We start from the raw sequence: 22,426 nt of genomic DNA, 5'->3' as shown, positions 1-22,426 counted from the left end.
ATCAACATAGTGCGTTGGGACTTGAACCCATCATCTTACCCTCAATTTTTGGCATAATAGGCCAAAATTCACTTGGACTCGCATTCGAACCTTTAAAATATTATTACTTCATAATTATAGGCACAAGTAAATTAACTTTCAAGAAGACATATATAACTATTTCAATCTTGAAACAGTTCCTCTGCAACAAAAATGCCAGTTAGGATATATGCCAATTTTACTTTCAATGAAATACATCATGTTATGGTAAAAATATTATTACTAAATTACCTTAATAATTATCTATCATAGTATGTAAAATGTCAGAACATATATATACGTTGGAATATTATCTTTGTCATATAAGAGATGTAGCAAATAAAGACATGCCTTTCCAATTCTTTATTTCACTAGATACAATTGAAAAAAGTATTTTTACTAAACACTGCACATAAAGTTAATGCAAAGATATGAAAGTATGAATGGGTTGCGTACATGTGATATGCTCAAATATTTCGCATACTAAAAGAAACCTATAAAATTAGTTGGTGAAAGAATAAATACAACCTCATATTACAAGTGTGAAGCACATGTATTTAATTATCATATGAACAATTCCGCGAGATGACATTAGCTCAAATAGAAACCAAATTACATGTGTTGCATTTTGATCGTTGTGTTTAATAAGTTTGGTGAAATAAAGTAATCCAATACTTTCCGCAGAGAAACCACCCAAACAATGAAAGCTATAGTTTTTATGTTAAATAGGTGCCTAACTTAACAAAACCTTTTAGAGAGGATCAATTTATCTAAACTATATAAAATTATAGAAAATACATTTAGAGGATATCATCATGTAAGCGACAACCTAACACACTTTCATGAATTAGTTTTAAAACACAAGCATGATTTTGTAGTAAATATAGCTAGTCAATCAACTGATATTGTCCAATTAGAAAGTATTAATTCTAGAAAAATTACTTGGTATGTTGACCTTTCCACCATCATGTATCACCAAGTAACTAAAACTAGAGTTAAAGGTGAGAACATGACAGAAGGAGTATACTAATTATAATCTATACTAGGTGTACATACCTCATCTGACTTATTTATTAGAAATGTGCATACCTTATTTGTACGCTTAGAATGATCGTAGAGGGCAATTCTTACTGTTTGATGGCCATATAAGTGTTGTATAAGAAAAGTCCCAAAACATGGAAACTATTGAAAGATGAACTCTATATAACACACTAACAAAAGTCAAGACCTCAACGAAGCTAAGTCTACAATTCTGTTATCTCTTGTAGGAAGCATAGATAAAATAGCAATTCGTGTCGATAACGTTTTATAAAATAAAAGCAACTTAGTAAAATATGAACAAGACATGTTGTTATGAAATAAAAGCAATTTAGTAAAACATGAACAAGAAATGGAGATAGAGAGAAGGAAGAGATTTTCTTCTTCAATTGTGTGTATTTTCTTATCTATTACAAGACCTTTATATAGGCATGAAAAGTGAAGAAAAATATGTCATTGAATATGTCATTAAGCACAGAAATATGTCATTGAATATGTCATTAAGCATTTGAGAAGATCATGGAGGAAGAGTAGACATCCACCATAATTTGATTTTTCTTATAATAGATTTGTTATTATCCATTTTTCACATAGTTAATTATTAAAAAAAAACCAATGTGGATACTAGTGGTTAGGATTGGATTCAAACACACAACACTTTTGAATAATTACTTATTGACCATCGAACTTTCTGAATTGTTAGATAGCATAACAAGCCAAAAAAGAAAATAAGATCAGCAAATTGGACCAACAAATTTGGAAAACTAAAATTGTGCGAGACATAAACATATTTAGACGTTGATTAACATGTTGCTTGCCGAACTGTCTGAATTGTTGGTCTAGTCCAAGCATTCTTTAGGCATTTGAGTGAATCTTGCAGTATCCTTACAATAATCATAGACCAAGTGCTTAGATTGAACCATTTTGAATTGGCGCTTTTTGCTCTTGTTCAGCTGCTTCACAGCTGGCTTATCCCACCAGCATTCTGCTAACTTGCCGCATTTTGCACCGGCAGCAACTGTGTCCTCACCAGACAAATCACAAGCGTCGATCTCGAACGCTCGAAATGTTGCAACAAATGGAGAGTGGCTCCAGTTGGTCTTCACTCTCCCTCCTTGTGTAGCCCAATCATCTGCATTCCACAATGATCCATAAATTCCCATGCCTTGATTTTTCGGGTATGCCACGCCTTTGTTCTCCTTGTTTTGGAACACTCTAATAGGAATGTCATCAACTGAAAAGCTACAAAAATTCAAAATTCTTCTTTATTAGTTGAGGTTTAACTTATATACACCGACAATGCAGGTTACCAACTCGTTATAGAAATTTACTTGATTGTCAAAGTTGCAACCCTCTAAAATTATTTAAAGGAAAGATCAAACACATTTAGAGATGGTTGAAGTAAGAACTACTTACATAATGGTATGATGATTCCAGAAGAAAGAGTAAGTGTGAAAGTCCGTTGTTGGATCGAACCAGAGACTATGCCTCTGCTCTCTGTCTCCGGTGCCATTCGCGTACACATTTGTTTGTACTAGGTATGGTTCTCCTGAAACATTCCCAAGAAACTCAAAGTCCAATTCGTCGTGATTAGCTCCCTCCGAAGACATCTGCAACCACATATTAATTCCAATAATGTTGGTTATAGTTTGAAGAAACAATGTAAGAGTACTCTTGATGAATATTTTGTTTGGGTTTGGTTACGTACATAAAAAGCAATGACTGTTCCAGCTGAATCTCCTCCAACTAGTTTGATCTGCACGCTGGCTTTCCCGAACAAATATTTGTTCTTCGACTGAAACCCGCAGCCTTTGTAAATATCAACATAATATATCAAATGGTTATATAATTATATTACCTTGAAAAACAGAAAATATAATAAAAGACTAGGAAGAGAGAGTAAGTAGAAATGAAGTGAGACATATTGGTAACCACCAGAAGCATTGTCAAGGGTGAGCATAACTTGGTCTCCTACCACAGTAATATGGTCAGGTGCCCAACTCGACTCGAAAACTTCGGCGAAGTTGACACCAACTCCTGTGTTTAGTAGCATAGCTAGGATCAAAAAGACAATCATAGAGGATGGCATTGCTATTTAATTTTAGGGTCAAGAAGTAGAAGGTTCAAGTCCATTGGTCTATTAGGAAAAGCGCCAACCAAGAACTTGGAGGCACTTTAGTTTTATATATAAGCTGTATTAACATAGTTCTGGATAGATTGTTTAAATTAGTATCATGGATTACAGCGAGCAAGAGAATGTTTAATGTTTTAGTGGTAGCCATGGCACTGTCGTCAGCCTGCAGCCTTTTCTTCTCACGTTTTGTTTACTATATTCTTTTTTACCAGATGAAACTGATTCTTTGCTGCACTCCACTAACTACCAGTTCCGATAATAGATTCTTTTGTTCAAATAAACTTCAAGTGGCATATAATGATGACTGTATTTATAAGAGGACATTATTAGATTTATAAGAGGGAGGGAACAAGTGGGAAGTTTGTTATTAGGTGGTAGACTGTTAGTGTGAAACAAAAAACAGTATATACTGCCGAAAGTTATGTATGGCAAGGCAACAACCCACCCACTAAAGCATTAGAAACGCACTATGATTTGATGATTGAATGAAGCAGGGAATAAACATGAATAGATTATCCCATCTGCAATACAAAATTTTCCAAGAAGACGCCTTTATCCAGGTACTTCCCCAGAAGGCATAGATAAAAAAGTGAACTAATATGCTACACCGAAAAATTGAGACTATGCATGAGCAAGGTCAAATGCAACTAACTCTATAAAAAGAAGGGTATGTATGGGAAACAAATCACATACATCCATAAGAATGTAACTAAAATACGATATTACATAAACATCAACCTTAGAGCATTTGGGTTCCACAATGAGAATCTCTAGCTGAGACTGGCAGCAACTAAGCTATAGAAGCGAACACAATATGCACTGAACTATGCGTCCAGTAAGAAAGATCTCGACAAGCACGGGAACAGCTGAAGCCGCAATTGCATTTGAGGTCCTATCTACTGGATATACCAGGGTAGAAAGATTTGTGTTTCCGTATCACCATTGATCGTCTCCTCAAACAATTGAAAATTTCCAAGAAAATCCGAAAATCTCCAAGTTTAAGGGCCTACTCCATAAAACACGTATACTTTAAAGAAGGTTTTAGGATATAAGCACTCCAAAACTTGTTCATGTTTTAGTGTTGCAGGCAGAACTGAGGAATTTCAAATTGGTTGAATTGCAATGCATAGTCCAATCAATTGAAAGAAGGTAACTAGGTGAAAATCTTCAAGAATAGCCAAAGTCAAACGGGCAGCCTCATAACAGGTCAAATATCTGTATACTGATTAAAGGGTGTCCTACCTATAGACTAATTACAGCTTTAGAAGATGAAATCAGCTTTGAACTCTCTATGCTTTAGCAAATTCAGTCCAACTGTCGGTATATCATCGTGATAAGTGAGTCTAAGTCAAAACAAAAATCTGAAATTCCTCGACGTCCGATCGCTTGTGCAATCTTTTCATATGTTTCACCCAATCAATATACTTTGGTGTTACACAGACTAGAACCATTCATTGGCCGTAGGAAAAGGGAATGAGTTAAGCTGCCAGAGCAATTTATATGAACCAGCCGAAGTTGAGATGAGTAGTAGACACCCATAGACACCTCCACCACCTGGAAAGGATGCTAGTAGACACTGTTCAAGCCCTAAGATGATACAATAATGAAAGGATGCATCTGGCAAAGACCTAAACAGAATGAAACTGTTATAATTACGAGATAGAGAATCTCATGGATGAAACACTCTGCGAAATACAGATGTTTGACATAGTGGGATCCTTTTATCCTTTCAGGGGAGGAAACATTGTGAGAAACAAGAGAGAAAAACATTAATGGCCAAAAATGTACACAAGTAGGATCTAATGACAATCAACTCGATACCAATCTCATTTCCATATGCATCTCTTTAGATGTATGTATGCCCCTTAGATAACAAACTTGTTGTCTACTTCATAAAAACTGGAATAGATGCATATTGAGGGAGTAAACAATCAGAGAGTTACCTGCACAAAGCATAGGTGTCTACTGACAACCTCTTATGATGTCTTTGATGAACACAAAGCGGTAGAAATATACCATTATGAACTCTTTACGAGCTCCAGTCTCTTTTTAAGCATTCTTCCAACCAGCTCCCTCTTGAAGATGAGAATGATGTAGACTTGGTACATGTTTGCATTCCCAAGAAGAGAAACCAAAACCCCTCCATCTCCAGACAGCAAATCCTTCTTATTGTTGAAAGAATAATTCGTGGTTTAGGGAGAAAACCAGTGAACTCTTGAAAAAAAGTAGAGTGTTTTTCAGGGAAAAGCAGAACTTGGTTCTCCATGCTGTTCATAGCAGAATTAAAATGCCCAATTTAGAGTGATAATAATTGCAATAGTTCAACAACCACAAGGTTTGGATCCAAGAACTGCAATTGGGCTAAGCCCATCCTTTAAGGTAAATCCTAATTATCATCATCACCCCAAGGAATAAATTGAAGAAGTCCCCAAATTTTATGACTTCCGATTACAGAGGGAAAGCACAAACCAAATGAAATGATCTTAGAATCATCCATCCATATCTCACCAGTAATCCTCACATGAACATGATCCACCTCTAAAGTGATGGAACCTACTTGAGTCTCGCACAGTGATCTCCCTTCCAACAATTTTAGAGATAACTTTAATTGCAGCATGACAATCTACGCACGCTCGCAAGTTTTTCATAATGATAATGGGCGATCCTTCAGGAGTACTAATCAATGCAAAGGCAATGGCCAACCTCTCACTGTGATATTTGAGTGATTCTATTTTCATTTCTTCATCCACATTTTGAAGCGTACAACTTGTATCAGGCGTGTATCCTTCCTTGTCCATTAGCTGAACCAATGAGTCAATTTTTCTTCTAATCTGCTCAGTTTGTGGATGGGTTCTGTCATTTGCAGTGAATACATGAACTCTGTGGTCAATTTCAACCCAGCTATAGGCAGTGACCTTTTTAACTCCCCTTTCCCTCATAGCCTTCTTGACTTTTGCCGCATTTTCCCACTTGCCTGCTTCCGCATAGATGTTGGACATGTTGACATAAGCAGCAGCATCTCTAAGAGCATCCATCTTGAAAAGTTGGTCAGCAGCCTTTTTGGCAAGGTCTTGATTCTTATGAATTCTGCATGAGTTTAAAACTGATGACCACATTATCTCATCCGGCTCAAATGGCATTTCAGAAATCAGCTTCTCTGCCTCATTAAATCTTCCACTTCTACATAACACATCAATCATTGTTGCATAGTGTTCTCTCCTTGCGTCAAGATTATATACTTGCGCCATAGAATTAAAATAACATAGTGCCTTTTCAACAAGCCCACGGTGGCTGCAGGCAGTTAGGACACTGAGAAAACTAACAGAATCAGGATAGAGACCTGATTCAATCATATCCCTGAAGGAGCTAAAAGTGGCCTCAGCATCGCCATTTTGAGCATATGCCGAAATCAGTGCATTCCAACATACTATATTCCTATCTGTCATCTCTTTGAAAACTTCAATTGCATCTTTCATGGACCCACATTTTGCATACATGTCTACAAGAACACTGCCAGAAAAAACACTAGACATCAATCCCAGTCTGATCACAGAAGAATGTAATTGCTTCCCAAGAGAGACTGAAGCCAAACTTGCTGAAGCTTTTAAAGTGCTAGCAAAAGTTGCCTGGTCACCATGAACATTTTCTCTATTCATATCCTTGAACATTTTGAGTGCCTCCTCATGAAGACCCTTTTGAACATATATTGAGATTAAGGCTGTCCATGGAACAGAGCTTCTGTATGACAGATTTGCAAATATTCTGTTGGCTTCATCAAATTTTTCACACTTTGCATACATGTCAACAAGGGCATTTCCTACTTGAACTTCTGAATCAGCTGTTGTCACCACTGCCTGTGCATGGATTTGCCTTCCCATTGCTAAATTTAATTCTGTCGCAGCTATGCTCAACATCGTGGGAAAAGGAAAATTCTTTCTGTCAAATGTTGTACACTGTAGCCTTTTGAAGAGATCAAATGATTTCCCATACTGCCCATTCCATGCATAACCTGTGATAATTATGTTATACGAAACACCATCTAACTCGGGCAGCTCATCGAAGAGATTCTTCGCGAAATCTATATAGTCATGCTTCGAGTAGAAATCAAGCAATGCATTTGCAACAAATATGTCCCAGACATAGCTGGTCTTGATGGCAAGTCCATGAATTTGTTGGCCAAAAGTAACATCATCTGATCCAGCACTCGGACTACCTAGAACTGCTGCGAAAGTAAAATCTGAAGGCTGAAAACCCATATTCCGCATTTGCATAAATAGCTCTAATGCTTCTTCACGAAAACCGTATTTTGTGTACCCTGTTATCATAACATTGAAGCTTACAGAATCTTTCGTTGACATTTCACTGAAGAGTCGAGACGCTATATCCAGGCAGCAAGTTTTGCAGTACGAATCTACCAAACTGTTGCAAACAATAAGACTTGAACTAAATCCAAATCTAATGATATGGGAATGAATCTGAAGTACTTCTTTTAAAGTTGTTGTATCATCCAAACCTGACAAGAGAGTTGCAAAGGTGATATGATCCGGCTTAATCCCCGACCTACACATCCCCGTGTATAGACTAAAAGCCTCTTTAGGCTGATTGTTCTGAGAGTAACCACCAATCATCGTAGTCCATGAAACTTCATTACGAGAGAGCATGCTATCAAATAACTCCCTCGCACGAGAAAGATTACGTGACTTCACATAACCCGAAACCATCATGTTCACGGAGCAAGTGTTTTTGCAAGGCATTTCATCAAACAGTTGACGTGCTTTTAAAATTTGATTTGTTCTTACTAAATCCTTCAGTTGGAAGTTGAGGCGAGATATTTCTGGGTCAAAACCCGTTTTGATTCTGCGGACATCTACTGGAACATCAACAATACGTTCACTGCATTTCATAAGCGAGATTTAGCTAAAAATATTCTATAAACCAAATGCAATGAAGAAAAGAAGTAGTATAACAATAAAGAAGAAGCAAAACCTGCAGGCACAGTAAAATCTCTTGGCAAAAATCCTAATTGCATCCCAGGGATTGTTAGCTCTTAAATTTCCCATTGTACTGAAAGGATAACCAAAAAGAAAAAAAAATTCAGAAGTTCCATCAATTTGTAGCTATCACTAACATGAATTTGCCTGACCACATGCGTCTTTTGCTACAATTGTTTTCCTTTTCCCTTTTCTCTTAATTGAAACTATTTATACTGCAGCAAAACAAACATTGGCAGCAGAATCTACTGAGTGCTTTTAGCCAATTAAAACATTGAAAAACAGAAGCATGAAAAAGGATTTAAAGGTACCTCAGACAGAGGAACAAGTGGCGCTTAAAGAGTAAAGACTAGTCATTATTTATGGAAAAGAAAATCGGGGCAGAGAACCAACTCGGTCAGTTTCCCGCCCAGGAACAGAAACCAAACTTGCTCGCAAAGAAAAGCAAACTGTTCAAGGAAAATTAGGATATATATATATATATATATATATATATATATATATATATATATATTGACTGGTATTAATAAAAATATACAACTGTGAATTTCATACTTTTTTTCCTTAGTTATTGGTAGTAAAATGGCATTTAAGTCGCTCCAAGTAGATATGTGGTTAAATTCACGTATGATCTTTTGAATTATACTTACTATAATAATATAATGTCATAAAATAGTTTTTTATCCATACAACATTTAAGTCACTATAATACTAGTCAAGTTAAGAAATGATTCTTTTCACATTAAATTAATTAAATTTTACCTATTATAATAATAAAGTCACAAAAAAATTTCCACTATGATAGTAAATTTGGCTGAATTTAAAGTAGGTAAAACTTATTTATTTTAATGTGATAAAAATAGTTTTATAATTTATTATTTTAGTGGATAAAGTGTAATAACTCTTTTGCTATAATTAGTAAAGTTCAGCTACTTTAATATGATTAAAAAATAATTTTAAGATATCTATATCTATATTATATTAAAAGGAGGGCAGTGAAGCATGTGGTTAAGCCAAGTGACAAGCTAAAATAAAGCCACTTGGCAATTTTAGGACAACATTAATAATTAAAAATTATTAATGGAAACATAATTAATGGAAGCAGTTGAATGAATCTTATACATAATCTAAATAGATCTTAGACAAATCTATATTTTTTTCTTCAAAGTGAGAAAATAAAGCAAGCATTAATTAGAGAAAAGAATATAAGAAAATAATATTAAACCTAGGCAAAATTGATAGTTAATATAATATAGATTTTATATCATAGTAAAATGTTCTTTCTTCTATATTATTGCTTTAAGTACAATCTATGCAAATGCCTTTTTTTTTTTGTTGAGAAAACGTTCTTCAAAAATTTTAAATTAATACTTTGAGTAAATATAGGTAGGAGAAAAAGGTATGAAATATTCTATTGACACTGTCGTAAACATGAAAGAAAAAATTTCTTTTCAAAACATGTGATAGACCAAAAGTCCAATAATAACTAAAAGAAAAAAATTATTATGGCGTAATAATTATTACGCGGCGCCTTCCTGAGATTCCTTGAAAGGGCGATGTAAGGCTACGCAACCGATGTTAGTGCGGTTGTTGTCCGCCAACCGAGGTCCCCTCCGTACGCTAGACGGGATTGTCAGTGTAGTACGGAAAAATCAATGTCATAAGCAATTGAGAGAACTGAAATGAGCAATTGAGAATGAAAGTTGGTTGCATTAATGAATAAAAGCTATTATAAAAGGCTACGCGGTGTCGGGAGGGAGATACACTAATACAGAGAATGTTTGTCTCTTGCTTGATATTGGACAAAGCGAAGGTTTTGTTCGGCATATCTGTTTTCCCTCTCTTGGGCTTTGACAAGATAGCTCCGCACTATCTCCAAAGTTTACTCCCATTCCTTTGAGAAACTGGCAGCTCGAGGCGATTTTGGCATGTTTGGTGCATTCACAATCTGTGGGAGTAGCAGTTGCTGTCCGGTAACAATTTCAAAAGCGCTTTTGCTTGTACTGGAGCACTTTTGTGAATTGGAACACAGTTGAGCAGCATCCAGAAGCTTCACCCAATTCTTCTGTGATCCGGTTGCAAAGTGGCGGAGATATTCATCCAGCATGTCATTGAACTGTTCTGTCTGGCCATCTGTTTGTTGATGAAAGTTTGAGTTGTGACTCAATTTGGATCCGAGGCACCTAAAGAGGTGGGTCCAAAATTTGTTAGTGAAGCGTGAGTCGCAGTCACTAATGATGTCTTTGGGCAGGCCCCAATATTTGACAATATGAGAGAAGAAGAGTCGAGTTGTATCTTCTCCCGATATGTTATGTGGGGCTGCTATGAAGGTGGAATACTTGGAAATCCGGTCTACCACAACCAAGATGGTTGCAAGATCTCAGACCTTGGGTAATCCTGTGATGAATTTTAGGGAAACGCTTTCCCAAGGTCTCTTTGGGACAGATGGCGGCTCCAAGAGTCCCACTTGTGCTGAGCAATCCGACTTGTCCTTCTGGCATGCTTGACAAGTCTTCACACACTAAGGGGCGTCATCAGTCATTTGAGGCCGATGATGTGATGTTTGATTCTTGATGTTGAGGGTAGCCGAAACCATAGATTCAAGTCTTTTGACTCTCTTCTTCGACTGCATGGCCGAAATGTTTTCAGCGGCCATCTTTATGGGTATGCATGGTATGATGCGGGGTTTGGCCCTGTTTTCACCCATCATCAGGAGCATGTCGGCATATGGTACCGGTATGGTATTGGTTTGCCTCAGGAATTCCAATCCCACTATCAGTTCGAAGTCATCGATGATTGCTATGTGTAGGTTGAATCTTCCTTCGTATGGGCCAAGCTTCATTGGCACTTGTTTGACTATTCCACTCAGTGGCTGGGGTGGTGAGTTGACAGCCTTGACATGACCCCTACTCTTTTGCACAACTAGACCGAGGCGCTCCACTTGAATCGAGGCTAAGTAGTTATGGGTAGCACCCGTGTCTATCATTGCCCGAATGGATCTGCCGTTTACTTTCATTTCGACGAACATTAAGGTCCTCACTTGTGTGGTAGAAGGCCTCTCATCTGCCTTTTGTTTCCCTTTCTTGGTGATTGGGCATGCGTTTTTCTTAGGGTTACCAGCACTGATTCCCGCTAAGGTATCAGGGATGGAGCCAACCATTGCATTGAAGGCACCTACTTGCTCTGCGTCGTCTGAGTCGTCGTCTGACCCATCTTCAACAGTATGATGAGCATTGATCTGTGTATGTGGGCATTGATTGTTCCAATGTTCCCCGCCGTAATGACGACATTCTGAAGGGGGCTTTCTTCCCTGATTGTTGTTGACGGATGCATCATTGTTACTGCTTGAGGAAGGAGTCTTAGATTTGGATGCACTTCGATCTCCTCCATTTCTGCTAGGGCCACCATTGCTAGGTTGTCTCCCGTTGTATCCCCCTCGGACAGGCGGCTGGGGCCTATCCTTATGAGTTTCCATATGATAATCCCTAAGGCATTCTGCAGCTTGGATCGCCTTGGGCAGGGTATCTACCATTTGTCTTTGCAACTCCATACGAGCATGAGGTTTCAAACCTTCTATGAATGTGAATAGTTTGTCTTTGTCCCCCATATCCCGTATGTTAGCATGAGCAAGGAGAATTTTCGCACGTAATCCCGCAATGATCTGGTCTGGCGGAGTTCCCGCAGCTTTCTTCGTGCATTGTATTCCACGTTTTTGGGGAAGAACTGCAGGCGTATGGCTGCCTTCAGTTCTGCCCATGTCTTGAGAGTATCTTCCCCTGCCCTGATGGCTTCGTATTTCATTCGCCACCAGAGTTTGGCATCACCCTGAAGATACATGGCAGCAGTTGCTACCTTTTTCACTTCTTCTAACTCTCCTATGGCATTGAAGTATTGTTCGATATAGAAGATGAAAATCTCCACTTCTTTAGCATCCCGAGCTCTGTTGTATGGTTTTGGCACCAGAATTTTCACCTTTTGTGTTACACCATGTGCGTTCCAAGGTGACGTAATGAATATGAGACTTGTTAATCATGATTTAAATGATTTTAAAGTCATAATATGGCTATATATGATGTTTGGATAGAAAATATGAAGTTTGGAAAAAATCGGATTAAAATTGTGGAAACACCGACTAAGGATTTGCCATGTAATAAAGCTTTTTGAGAAATATATTTCGTGTGCTATATGAGGTATTTTTGGGACATATTATATACCAAATTGAAGGTCTTAGAATTTAGTTTCCAACACACTTAACAGTTCATTCATACGACACCCAAATAAAGAGTTATAAGCGTTGGAAGAAGAGCCAATCATAGGGTGCCAAGTAGCACCTTTTTTACTTTTAAAAAAATGGGATATTTACATCCCATCTCGTCTCTTTCTTCATTTTTCCAGAGAGCTCGCCCAAATGACACCCCTAACTTTACTCTTAAGCTCTCTACAAGAGCTTCAAATAATATTATCATCCCGGGTACGGAATCAAGAAGCGATAACATTAAAACGATCCCTACGACGTAAGTATCACTATATCGCCTCTCTTTTTCTTTGTAGTTTGAGTTTTGGAAGGTACTTCATAGTTAAGAAAATGTGTACTTTCTGCATTTAAGTGTTTAAATATCAAGGAATGTTGATAAATTCATTTCCTAATAGTTAGAACTCACGGGGCGGTGATCGGAAGTCGTGAGTTCAAGTTATTTAACTTGTAGTGGACTGTTTTGGGGGTTGTTTCATATTGCCTTTTGGCTGTATATTTTTCTACTATTTAATGGAGTTTTGGAGGACAAATGGTGTGCAGAAACACCACATAATGACGGAACAGTGGGTTGGTCGTTCGTCGTTATATTTTTTTAAGTTGTTTGACACTACTTTGGTTGTCGTTTTATGTATGAAGTGATTAGGGTGTGTGGGTTATTTTGTGGTATATTGTGATGAAGATAAGGTAGTAAAATGATGCTCACATTTTGTTATTATTGTGTTCTTGTTGTTGTTAGTATATGGTATTGGAGGAGGTCCTAGTTACAGAGGAGATGCTGCCTAAATTTATGTAAATGAGCTACTAATTTAAGTTGCGGACTTAGCCTTTACTCAGCACTGATTTTGAATCTCCTTATGATGTGGTAGATTGAATTGAGTTGTTTGAAGAATTTCTTTGAAGGTATTAAAGACTCAACGGATTTAAGGTATGTTAAGGCTATCCCTTCTTTCTTTTCACATGATCCAAATGATACAAACGAAACGAGCAAAATACGCAACTTCCATAAATGACTATATTCATAGAAATGCTATAGATGCTTATGTTCTTGATTTCCCATGTGTCCTATTATTCTATCATCTGTTCATGGGTCTCAGAAAATACGTAAGTTGATAAAGTTTACTTCATGATATTAATCAAAGGCATAGTGGTCTTATGATATTTCGAAAGATTTTATTGACGTACTTCGCATGTATTGTATTCATTTATACATGTATATTGACCCATGACCAGATGGCATTATATACGCGTATATATATATGGGACATGGGAAAAGGTTACGGCATTATATACGCAGCACCACCTGATCAACTGATATACATTGATGATTTTGCCCACAGTGGCCGAGATGATATGATAGGATGCCCTCAGAGGCTTCATGATGTTATAAACGCATATACCTATGCATGGTATGACATTTATACGCACATGCATGACATTATAAATTTTCATGATTCATAGAGCTATTCAGAATTTCAAGTTGAGTTCTTTACTCCATGTTTCTTTTATGTCTTTTATATACTACTGTCATGCCTTACATACTCGGTACTTTATTTGTATTGACATCCCTTTTGCCTGGGGACGCTGCATTTCATGCCCGCAGGTCCCGATAGACAGGTTGAGAGTTCTCCTAGTAGGCTATCAACTCAGCAGAATGTGTTTGTGCACTCCACTTGCTCCGGAGTTGCCTATTTGGTCATTATGATTTGAATATGTATTGTTTGGTATGGCAGGGCTCTATCCCGACTTTTATGATATTTATGTACTCTTAGAGGCTTGTAAACAGATGTCATGTATACAGATACTAGTATGGCCTTATAGGCCAGTACGTCATATGTATAAGTCAGATCAAGTTGGGTCACCCTATATTGAGTATTTCCTCATATTTTATTCTACATATCTCACGACAGCCTCTCCGGCTCAATTACCTATGATAGTATGATACGAAAGATACGTTATGTTGGTACTCGGTTGAGTAAGGTACCGGGTGTCCATCGTGGCCCATCAATTTGGGTCGTGACAAAAGTGGTATCAGAGCAGTTCTGTCCTAGGGAGTCTACAAGCCGTGTCTAGTAGAGTCTTGTTTATGGGTGTGTTGTGCACCACACTTATAAGAAGGAGGCTACGGGGCATTTAGGACTGTCACCCTTTCTTCTTACTCTAAATCGTGTGGTAGAGTTGAGTTGTAAGAAATTTAAACTCCTAAGTACTATTTTATTCGTTATACAACGACATCTACATCCAGAAAGACAATTGGTAAGAGAGTGAATGTGGCTGTGGAAGAGTTGAGTAAGAGGAACTCGATTTTGCATCATGCTTATGATGAGTAAATGTAAGGCCTTCAGTGGATATGCGTGTACTACCACGTGTGAGCCTCTTGATAAGGAGCTCTAAGGCATGAATATCTATTTGCCCCTATGGTAAAAAGCAACTAGAGAATCACAAGGTAGATACAAGTTTCAACAAGTAAAAGAAGCTAGGTGAAGAAGGATAAGAGGTATGCAGTTAGTGAAGATTATATGTATTTACAATTCAGGCAGAGAAATATAAGCATTTTGAGTTACTTTCAACAATAACAAAGATATATTCACTTGACAACACCCATTTCAGTTATGCCCTGTGGGAGCTAACATATATAATTTAAAAGAAGGATAGGATATCAGCATCCAGTTGGGGTTAGAGTAACCCAAAATTATGGATGGATTGTTATCATTAGCTTACATTTTCGAGGGATATTGCAAGCGTGGTAATGGTTCTCCTTGTGAGGCACCCAGATGGTGCACTCTAGAATAGTACAATCAGATATAAATACTAGAATGTTCAGAAATTTCAAAAGATTGGCATTGGAATCCTAGAAGGGATAAATATTTACCTTTGTATGGCTCTCGTCCCTAGTAAAGAGAGAGTGTTAGGCGACCCGAAGAGCCAGTGAGTTGAATCAAGGGGGCAAAAAGTGAAATAATGTTTTGAAGAAGTTTTCATAATAAAGTGATAGACAAAAATATTAGTAGGAGAATAAGAAGAAAGTAAAGGAAGCATTATGAGTAAGATGTGATAAATGGATGATAACGGTAAATTAAAATATGACAGGACTACAGATTCTATAGTCAAGTGAAGAAAAAGACAAGAAGTTACATGCCTTGAGACAATAAAAGTGTATAAGCCATAAAGTCATGTCCCATGATTACCAGAAGAAAAAGTTAGACCCCGGAGTAATAGAAATTAGTATGGGCTAGTGAATAAGATAAACTGAACATGAATTCGGGACCGAAGGATTTGATAATAGTTGACATCGTGAGAATTTCAGAGATCGCGTTCCGGGCAATAATTGAATGGACAACAGAAGAATAACTTTTAAAGGTCATTCAGGAATATGTTTCCCTGAAACAAGCATTGTGAGCAGAGTTAAGCTTAAGGGACTAAGTGTGCCAATTACACTAGGTGTCAACTTTGTGTGTAAGAAATTAAATTATCCCTGGTATAGAAGGGTTACCGCAAGGCAAGTAAGAGTATGTGAAGATGTGAAAAGATGTCAAATATGAAGAGGTGAAATATTTATAGGTAAATCTTTATAGCAATAAATATTAGTACTCCCCTAAAGGGTGGGAGATTGTGTGATGTGGTATTAAGTCGGAGTTATGTGATTAAGGTAACTATGGAATAGTAAAGGAATAATGTGGTAGAAAGGCAAAAGGAATGAAATTGCATTTATTCAGATCCTACGAATATGATACGACTCCATAACATTATGTAAGCATGACGACGGGGAGAGGCAGAAAGGGTTCCATCACTAGATGTTATTGATAAATAAGTGCGAATGAACACTGAATACATAATGCGCTAGTGTGCGGGATAAGTTAAGACAAAGGATATAACCCAAGAGAGATTACACAGAATATATATATGAGAATGGACTAACGTGTAATTAGTAGTTGATTCAGGAAGAACCTAGCCATGGCTAAACAAGAGGATACAGACAAATCAGCAGGTTGTGCAAGATAAACATAGCGAAACCCAACATAGGGAATTCAGTCTCGCAAATATGATGACATCGTAATCCTTGAGAAATATTCAGATAGAAGTTGGGGTTGATAAAGGTACCGTATAAGTGTTACAAAAAAAAATGGTGCCACTGAGAAGACTGTCCAAAAATTTCAGTTCAGAATCAACCTTACGAGCACAAGGGCGCGGAGGTAAGTAATTAAGAATAATTATAGGCGAGTAAGAATGACAAAAATTCTTTCGAGTATACGATGTAATAAGCTCGCAGCTTTACAGGAGTCAAAGGGTCTCTCTTAAGTACTACAAAGAAAGTCTAGCTGAGGGAATAAGGAAGAAGGCTTCAACTTAAGCATAGTGACATAAGGAACAAATGGTCTTGTAACAACAGTCTCACAACAATATTGTATGCACTCCATAAGAAAGTGGCATCTATCGTGGCTAATGAACGGGAAGAAAAAAAAAATCAAAAGATGATATTTGAGATCATATGAGTTACAGGAAATTTCAATATTTGTGGGCAATGAGATAAACCATGTATTCATGCAACAAATGGCAGAACGACCATGAAAAGTAATTACTTATGTTTAACGAGAACTAAGAAAGCACAAGAAGAGTTATCTGACCCACGATTTAGAGTTAGCCGCGGTGATTCATGCACTAAAGATGTGGAGGCACTATTTGTATGGTATTCATGTTCATATTTATACGGATCATAAGCGCCTTCAATATAGTTTCAATCAAAAGGAATTGAATTTACGCCAAAGGAGATGGTTGGAGCTACTGAAAGACTATGACGTTGATATTTTATACCATCCGGGGAAGGCGAATGTAGTAGCGGACGCCCTCAGCCATAGATCTAAGGGTAGCCTGTCATATTTACAGCCAGAGAAGTGTGGTATAGCCCATGAGATTCATCAGCTAGCTAGTCTTAGAGTTCGATTACTGGACTCAGGTGATACCAGAGTTACTATTCAGGACACGGCGACATCCTCTTTAGTAACTGAAGTGAATGAACGCCAGTATGAGGATCCTGTGCTAGCTCATTACAGAGATACATCCCCTCAAAAGGAGAATACACCATTTGAGATTACAGGAGATGGAGTCCTCAGATATCGAGGTCAATTATGTGTTCTAATGTGGCAGGGTTACGCCAGCAGGTTATGGGAGAAGCTCACTATTCTCGTTATTCTATTTATCCAGGAGCGACGAAGATGTATCATGATATCAGAGGAATATACTAGTGGGACGAAATGAAGAAGGATATAGCAGAGTTTGTTGCTCAGTGCCCTAATTATCAGCAGGTTAAGATTGAGCATCAGAAACCCTGTGGATTATTACAGGCTATAGAGATTCTGACTTGGAAATGAGAAGTGATTAATATGGATTTCATCATAGGCTTACCTCGTACCCAACGTAAGTTCGATGCTATATGGGTTATTGTCGATAGACTTACAAAAGCAGCCTATTTTCTGTCTGTCAGGACTACCTACTCAGCAGAAGATTATGCAAGGCTTTACATTAGGGAGATAGTACGACTTCATGGTGTCCCTATATCTATTATCTCAGATAGAGGTGCTCAGTTTACAAGTAATTTCTAGAGGTCCTTCCAAAAAGGATTGGGGACTCAGGTAAGTCTTAGTATAACATTTCATCCCTAGACAGACGGTCAGGTTGAACATACTATTCAGACATTGGAGGATATGCTACGGGTTTGTGTGATGGACTTCACGTGTAGCTGGGATGATCATCTTCCACCTATTGAGTTTGCATATAATAATAGTTATCATTCCACCTTTCAGATGGCTCCATACGAAGCTCTTTACGGACCAAAGTGTAGGTCTCTTATAGGATGGTTCGAGGTTGGGGAAACTAAGTTAGTAGGACTAGAGTTGCTACAACAGGCAGTTGAGAAGATTAAGCTTATAAGGGAAAGGCTATTAGCAGCACAGGGTCGTCAGAAGTCCTATGCAGATAATCGGCGGCGAGACTTGGAGTTTCAGGTAGATGACTGGGTATTCCTAAAGGTGTCACCGATGAAAGGCGTTATGAGATTCGGTAAGAAAGGAAAGCTTAGCCCTCGGTACATTGGACCTTATAAGATTATATGCAGAGTAGGCCAAGTAGCATATGAGTTAAACTTGCCTTCCAAATTGGAGTCTGTACATCCAGTATTTTATGTGTCTATGCTCCGTAGGTGTATTGGAGATCCCTCTAAAGACATTCCAGTTGACTATGTTCAGGTTACAGAGCAGCCATCATATGAGGAAGCTCCCATTGCTATACTAGATAGACAAGTTCGGAGATTAAGAACTAAGGATGTAGCTTCGATTAAAGTACTTTGGATTAACAATAATGTGGAGGAGATGACTTGGGAAGCTGAAAAAGAAATGAAGACTAGGTATCCTCACTTGTTTCCACTTCCGGAGAAGGATCAGACTGAGACATCACAGCCTTTAGGTACGTATATGGTACTTGATTCTTATGTTAGATATTGTTATTGGTCATGTGAGGCCATTGGTGTTATTGATGATTGTGGCCCTGTGTGGCTTTGTATTGTTGGGTTTTATGTATGACAAGTTGGTAGTAGTACCGTTACAGAGGAGACTCTGCCAAAATTTCTATAGATTTCTGGGAGTTTAACATTCGAGGACGAATGTTTCTAAGGGGGGAAGATTGTTACCCCCTGTGCGTCCCAATGTGACGTAATGAATATGAAACTTTTTAATCATGATTTAAATGATTTTAAAGTCATAATATGGCTATATATGATGTTTGTATAGAAAATATGAAGTTTGGAAAAAATCGGATTAAAGTTGCGGAAACACCGACTAAGGATTTGCCATGTAATAGAGCTTTTTAAGAAATATATTTCGTGTGCTATATGAGGTATTTTGGGACATATTGTATATCAAATTGAAGGTCTTGTAATACAGTTTCCAACTCACTTAACCGTTCATTCATACGACACCCAGATAAAGAGTTATAAGCGTTGGAAGAAGGGCCAATCATAGGGTGCCAAGTAGCACCTTTTTGACTTTTAAAAAAATGAGATATTTATATCCCATTTTGTCTCTTTCTCCATTTTTCCAGAGAATTCGCCCAAATAATACCCCCTAACTTTACTCTTAAGCTCTCTACAAGAGCTTCAAACAATATTATCATCCCGGGCACGGAATCAAGAAACAATAACATTAAAACGATCCCTACGACGTAAGTATCGCTGTATCGCCTCTCTTTTTCTTTGTAGTTTGAGTTTTGGAAGGTACTTCATAGTTAAGAAAACATGTACTTTCTGTATTTAAGTATTTAAATATCAAGGAATGTTGATAAATTCGTTTTCTAATAGTTAGAACTCACGGGACGGTGATCGGAAGCCGTGAGTTCGAGTTATTTGGCTTGTAGTGGACTGTTTTGGGGGCTGTTTCGTGTTGCCTTTTGGCTGTATATATTTTCTACTGTTTAATAGAGTTTTGGAGGAAAATGGTATGGATAAACACCACATAATGATAGAATGGTGGGCTGGTCATTTGTCGTTATATTTTTTTAAGTTGTTTGACATTACTTTGGTTGTCGTTTTATGTATGAAGTGATTAGGGTGTGCGGGCTGTTTTGTGGTATATTGTGATGGAGATAAGGTTGAAAAATGATGCTTACATTTTGTTCTTGTTGTGTTCTTGTTGTTGTTGGTATATGGTATTGGAGGAGGTCCTAGTTACAAGGGAGATGTTGCCCAAATTTACGTAAACGAACTACTAATTTAAGTTGCGGACTTAGCCTTTACTCAGCACTGATTTTGAATCTCCTTATGATGTGGTAGATTGAATTGAGTTATTTGAAGAATTTCTTTGAACGTATTAAAGATTCAACGGAGTTAAGGTATGTTAAGGCTATCCCTTCTTTCTTTTGACATGATCCAAATGATACAAACGAAACGAGCAAAATACGTAACTTCCATAAATAACTCTATTCATAGAAATTCTAGAGATGCTTATGTTCTTGATTCCCCATGTGTCCTATTATTCTATCATTTGTTCATGGGTCTCAGAAAATACGTAAGTTGATAAAGTTTACTTCATGATATTAATCAAAGGCATAGTGGTCTTATGACATTCCAAAAGATTTTATTGACGTACTTCTCATGCATTACATTCATTTATACATGTACATTGACCCATGTCCAGATGGCGTTATATACGCATAAATATGTATATATATGTATATGTGATATATGAAAAGGTTACGGCGTTATATACGCAGCACCACCTGATCAGCTGGTATACGTTGATGATTTTGCCCACAGTGGCCGAGATGATATGATGGGATGCTCTCAGAGGCTTGATGATGTTATGAACGCATATACATATGCATGGTATGACATTTATACGCACATGCATGACATTATAAATTTTCATGATTCACAGAGCTATTCAGAATTTCAGGTTGAGTTCTTTACTCCATGTTTCTTTCATGTCTTTTATATACTACTGTCATACCTTACATACTCGGTACTTTATTTGTACTGATGTCCCTTTTTCCCGGGGACGCTGCGTTTCATGCCCATAGGTCCCGATAGACAAGTTGAGAGTTCTCCTAGTAGGCTATCAGCTCAGCAGAAGGTGTTTGTGCACTCCACTTGTTCCAGAGTTGCCTATTTGGTCAGTATGATTTGAATATGTATTGTATGGTATGGCGGGGCTCTGTCCCGACCTTTATGATATTTATGTACTCTTAGATGCTTGTAGACAGATGTCATGTATACGGATACTAGTATGGCCTTATAGGCCAATACGTCATATGTATAAGTCAGTCTATCAAGTTGGGTCACCCTATATTGAGTATTTCCTCATGTTTTATTCTACATATCTCACGACAGCCTCTCCGGCTCAATTACCTATGATAGTATGATGCGAAAGATACGTTATGTTAGTACTCGGTTGAGTAAGGTACCGGGTGTCCGTCGCGGCCCATCAGTTTGGGTCGTGACATTTTGTGGCCCAGGGGCAATGTTCATGTCACCCTTGATTTGGTTTTCACCTCCTCTAAACAGGCCTTGAAGGGCAGCATTGGCAACATTGAGCTGGCATATCAAGTTATCTATAGTTTACTGCATGGCAGTCATTCTGTCTGCCTCTATTTCTCGATGGGCTAAATCCTCGGCACGCTCCTGTTGGAGGTCCTCGAATTTGCCATGAATTTCGGCTGCCTCTATGGCTGCCGTTTGCCGATCTTCTTCACAGTCGCGACTGATGTTTGCTATGTTAACTTCGACCTGCCGTATTCTGCGATCCAAGTCGTCCAACCTTTGCACTAGACTGGTTCTTAGATCAGGCACCGTATCCATGATGGGCCATAATACGTCGACCGTCTCTTCAAGGATCGCGATGTGATCCACATAGTTCACCATGGTTAGAAATGGTGGTAATGGCAATGTGTTCCCTCGTTCGATGTCGAGCCTAGGCTCTGATACCAACTGTTACACGGCGTCTTCGTGAGATTCTTTGAAAGGGCGACGTAAGGCTAAGCAACCGATGCCAGTACGGTTGTTGTCCGCCAACTGAGGTCCCCTCCGTACGCTAGACGAGATTGTCAGTATCGTACGGAAAAACCAATGCCATAGTTAATTGAGAGAACTGAAATGAGCAATTGAGAATGAAAGTTGATTGCATTAATGAATGAAAGCTATTACAAAAGGCTACACGGTGTCGGGGGAGAGATACCAATACAGAGAAATGTTTGCTTTCTTGAAATGTTTGAATGATTGATCCCCCTTAATAATGCTTAAAAAAAATAAACCAAAGTTACATGACTTGACCTATCTATATTGTAGAAGCACACTGAAAGTAAATGAAGTAAAGACTACTCTATATTTATAATGAAAAGGACTTAGTCTTCTACAAGGTAGAAATAAGTTTGTTGGCAGCAACTTTGTCTTGAGCATCAGGGTCGGCGCGCGCGACACTATTTGTATCTGCCTGCGGCTTGGCGCTGACA

General features: G+C 38.0%; 2 protein-coding genes across 5 annotated transcripts; both read right to left on the bottom strand.

The window, feature by feature from the left end:
- Window positions 1-1,698: 1,698 nt before the first annotated feature.
- On the bottom strand, window positions 1,699-5,266 carry LOC104121109 (xyloglucan endotransglucosylase protein 6-like). 3 transcript variants are annotated; one of them, XM_009633101.4, is made up of 5 exons: window positions 5,134-5,262; window positions 2,992-3,093; window positions 2,765-2,865; window positions 2,473-2,666; window positions 1,699-2,298 (listed from the first exon to the last, which is right to left on the bottom strand). In XM_009633101.4, exons 1-5 carry the CDS (start codon window positions 5,144-5,146, stop codon window positions 1,896-1,898), a joined length of 813 nt encoding a protein of 270 aa, XP_009631396.1. In that variant the 5' UTR covers window positions 5,147-5,262; the 3' UTR covers window positions 1,699-1,895. The 3 variants fall into 3 exon arrangements, with proteins under 3 accessions (XP_009631396.1, XP_009631460.1, XP_009631323.1); XM_009633165.4 differs by lacking the exon at window positions 2,992-3,093 and having other exon boundaries at window positions 5,134-5,266; XM_009633028.4 differs by lacking the exon at window positions 5,134-5,262 and having other exon boundaries at window positions 2,992-3,145.
- A 423-nt stretch (window positions 5,267-5,689) lies between these two features.
- LOC104121274 (putative pentatricopeptide repeat-containing protein At2g01510) lies at window positions 5,690-8,614 on the bottom strand. Of its 2 annotated transcripts, XM_009633256.4 has the most exons (3): window positions 8,493-8,614; window positions 8,177-8,254; window positions 5,690-8,083 (listed from the first exon to the last, which is right to left on the bottom strand). In XM_009633256.4, the coding sequence occupies exons 2-3, from the start codon at window positions 8,248-8,250 to the stop codon at window positions 5,695-5,697; spliced, it is 2,463 nt and encodes an 820-aa protein (XP_009631551.1). In that variant the 5' UTR covers window positions 8,251-8,254; window positions 8,493-8,614; the 3' UTR covers window positions 5,690-5,694. The 2 variants fall into 2 exon arrangements, with proteins under 2 accessions (XP_009631551.1, XP_070053473.1); XM_070197372.1 differs by lacking the exon at window positions 8,493-8,614 and having other exon boundaries at window positions 8,177-8,486.
- Between the last annotated feature and the right edge of the window lie 13,812 nt (window positions 8,615-22,426).

Source organism: Nicotiana tomentosiformis, chromosome 3, assembly GCF_000390325.3.
Source record: "Nicotiana tomentosiformis chromosome 3, ASM39032v3, whole genome shotgun sequence".
NCBI classification, from domain to species: Eukaryota; Viridiplantae; Streptophyta; class Magnoliopsida; order Solanales; family Solanaceae; genus Nicotiana; species Nicotiana tomentosiformis.
This window is presented reverse-complemented; position numbering and strand designations above follow the sequence as displayed.

What these genes read in the sequence shown, in the direction of transcription:
- LOC104121109 (XM_009633028.4), bottom strand. Translation starts at nt 3,145, where the DNA reads ATGCCATCCTCTATGATTGTCTTTTTGATCCTAGCTATGCTACTAAAC. An exon ending in GAACAGTCATTGCTTTTTAT is followed by an intron (nt 2,667 to 2,764) that starts GTACGTAACCAA and finishes ATGTGGTTGCAG; the next exon opens with ATGTCTTCGGAGGGAGCTAA. An exon ending in TGGAATCATCATACCATTAT is followed by an intron (nt 2,299 to 2,472) that starts GTAAGTAGTTCT and finishes GAATTTTTGTAG; the next exon opens with CTTTTCAGTTGATGACATTC.
- LOC104121274 (XM_009633256.4), bottom strand. Translation starts at nt 8,250, where the DNA reads ATGGGAAATTTAAGAGCTAACAATCCCTGGGATGCAATTAGGATTTTT. An exon ending in AGATTTTACTGTGCCTGCAG is followed by an intron (nt 8,084 to 8,176) that starts GTTTTGCTTCTT and finishes TATGAAATGCAG; the next exon opens with TGAACGTATTGTTGATGTTC.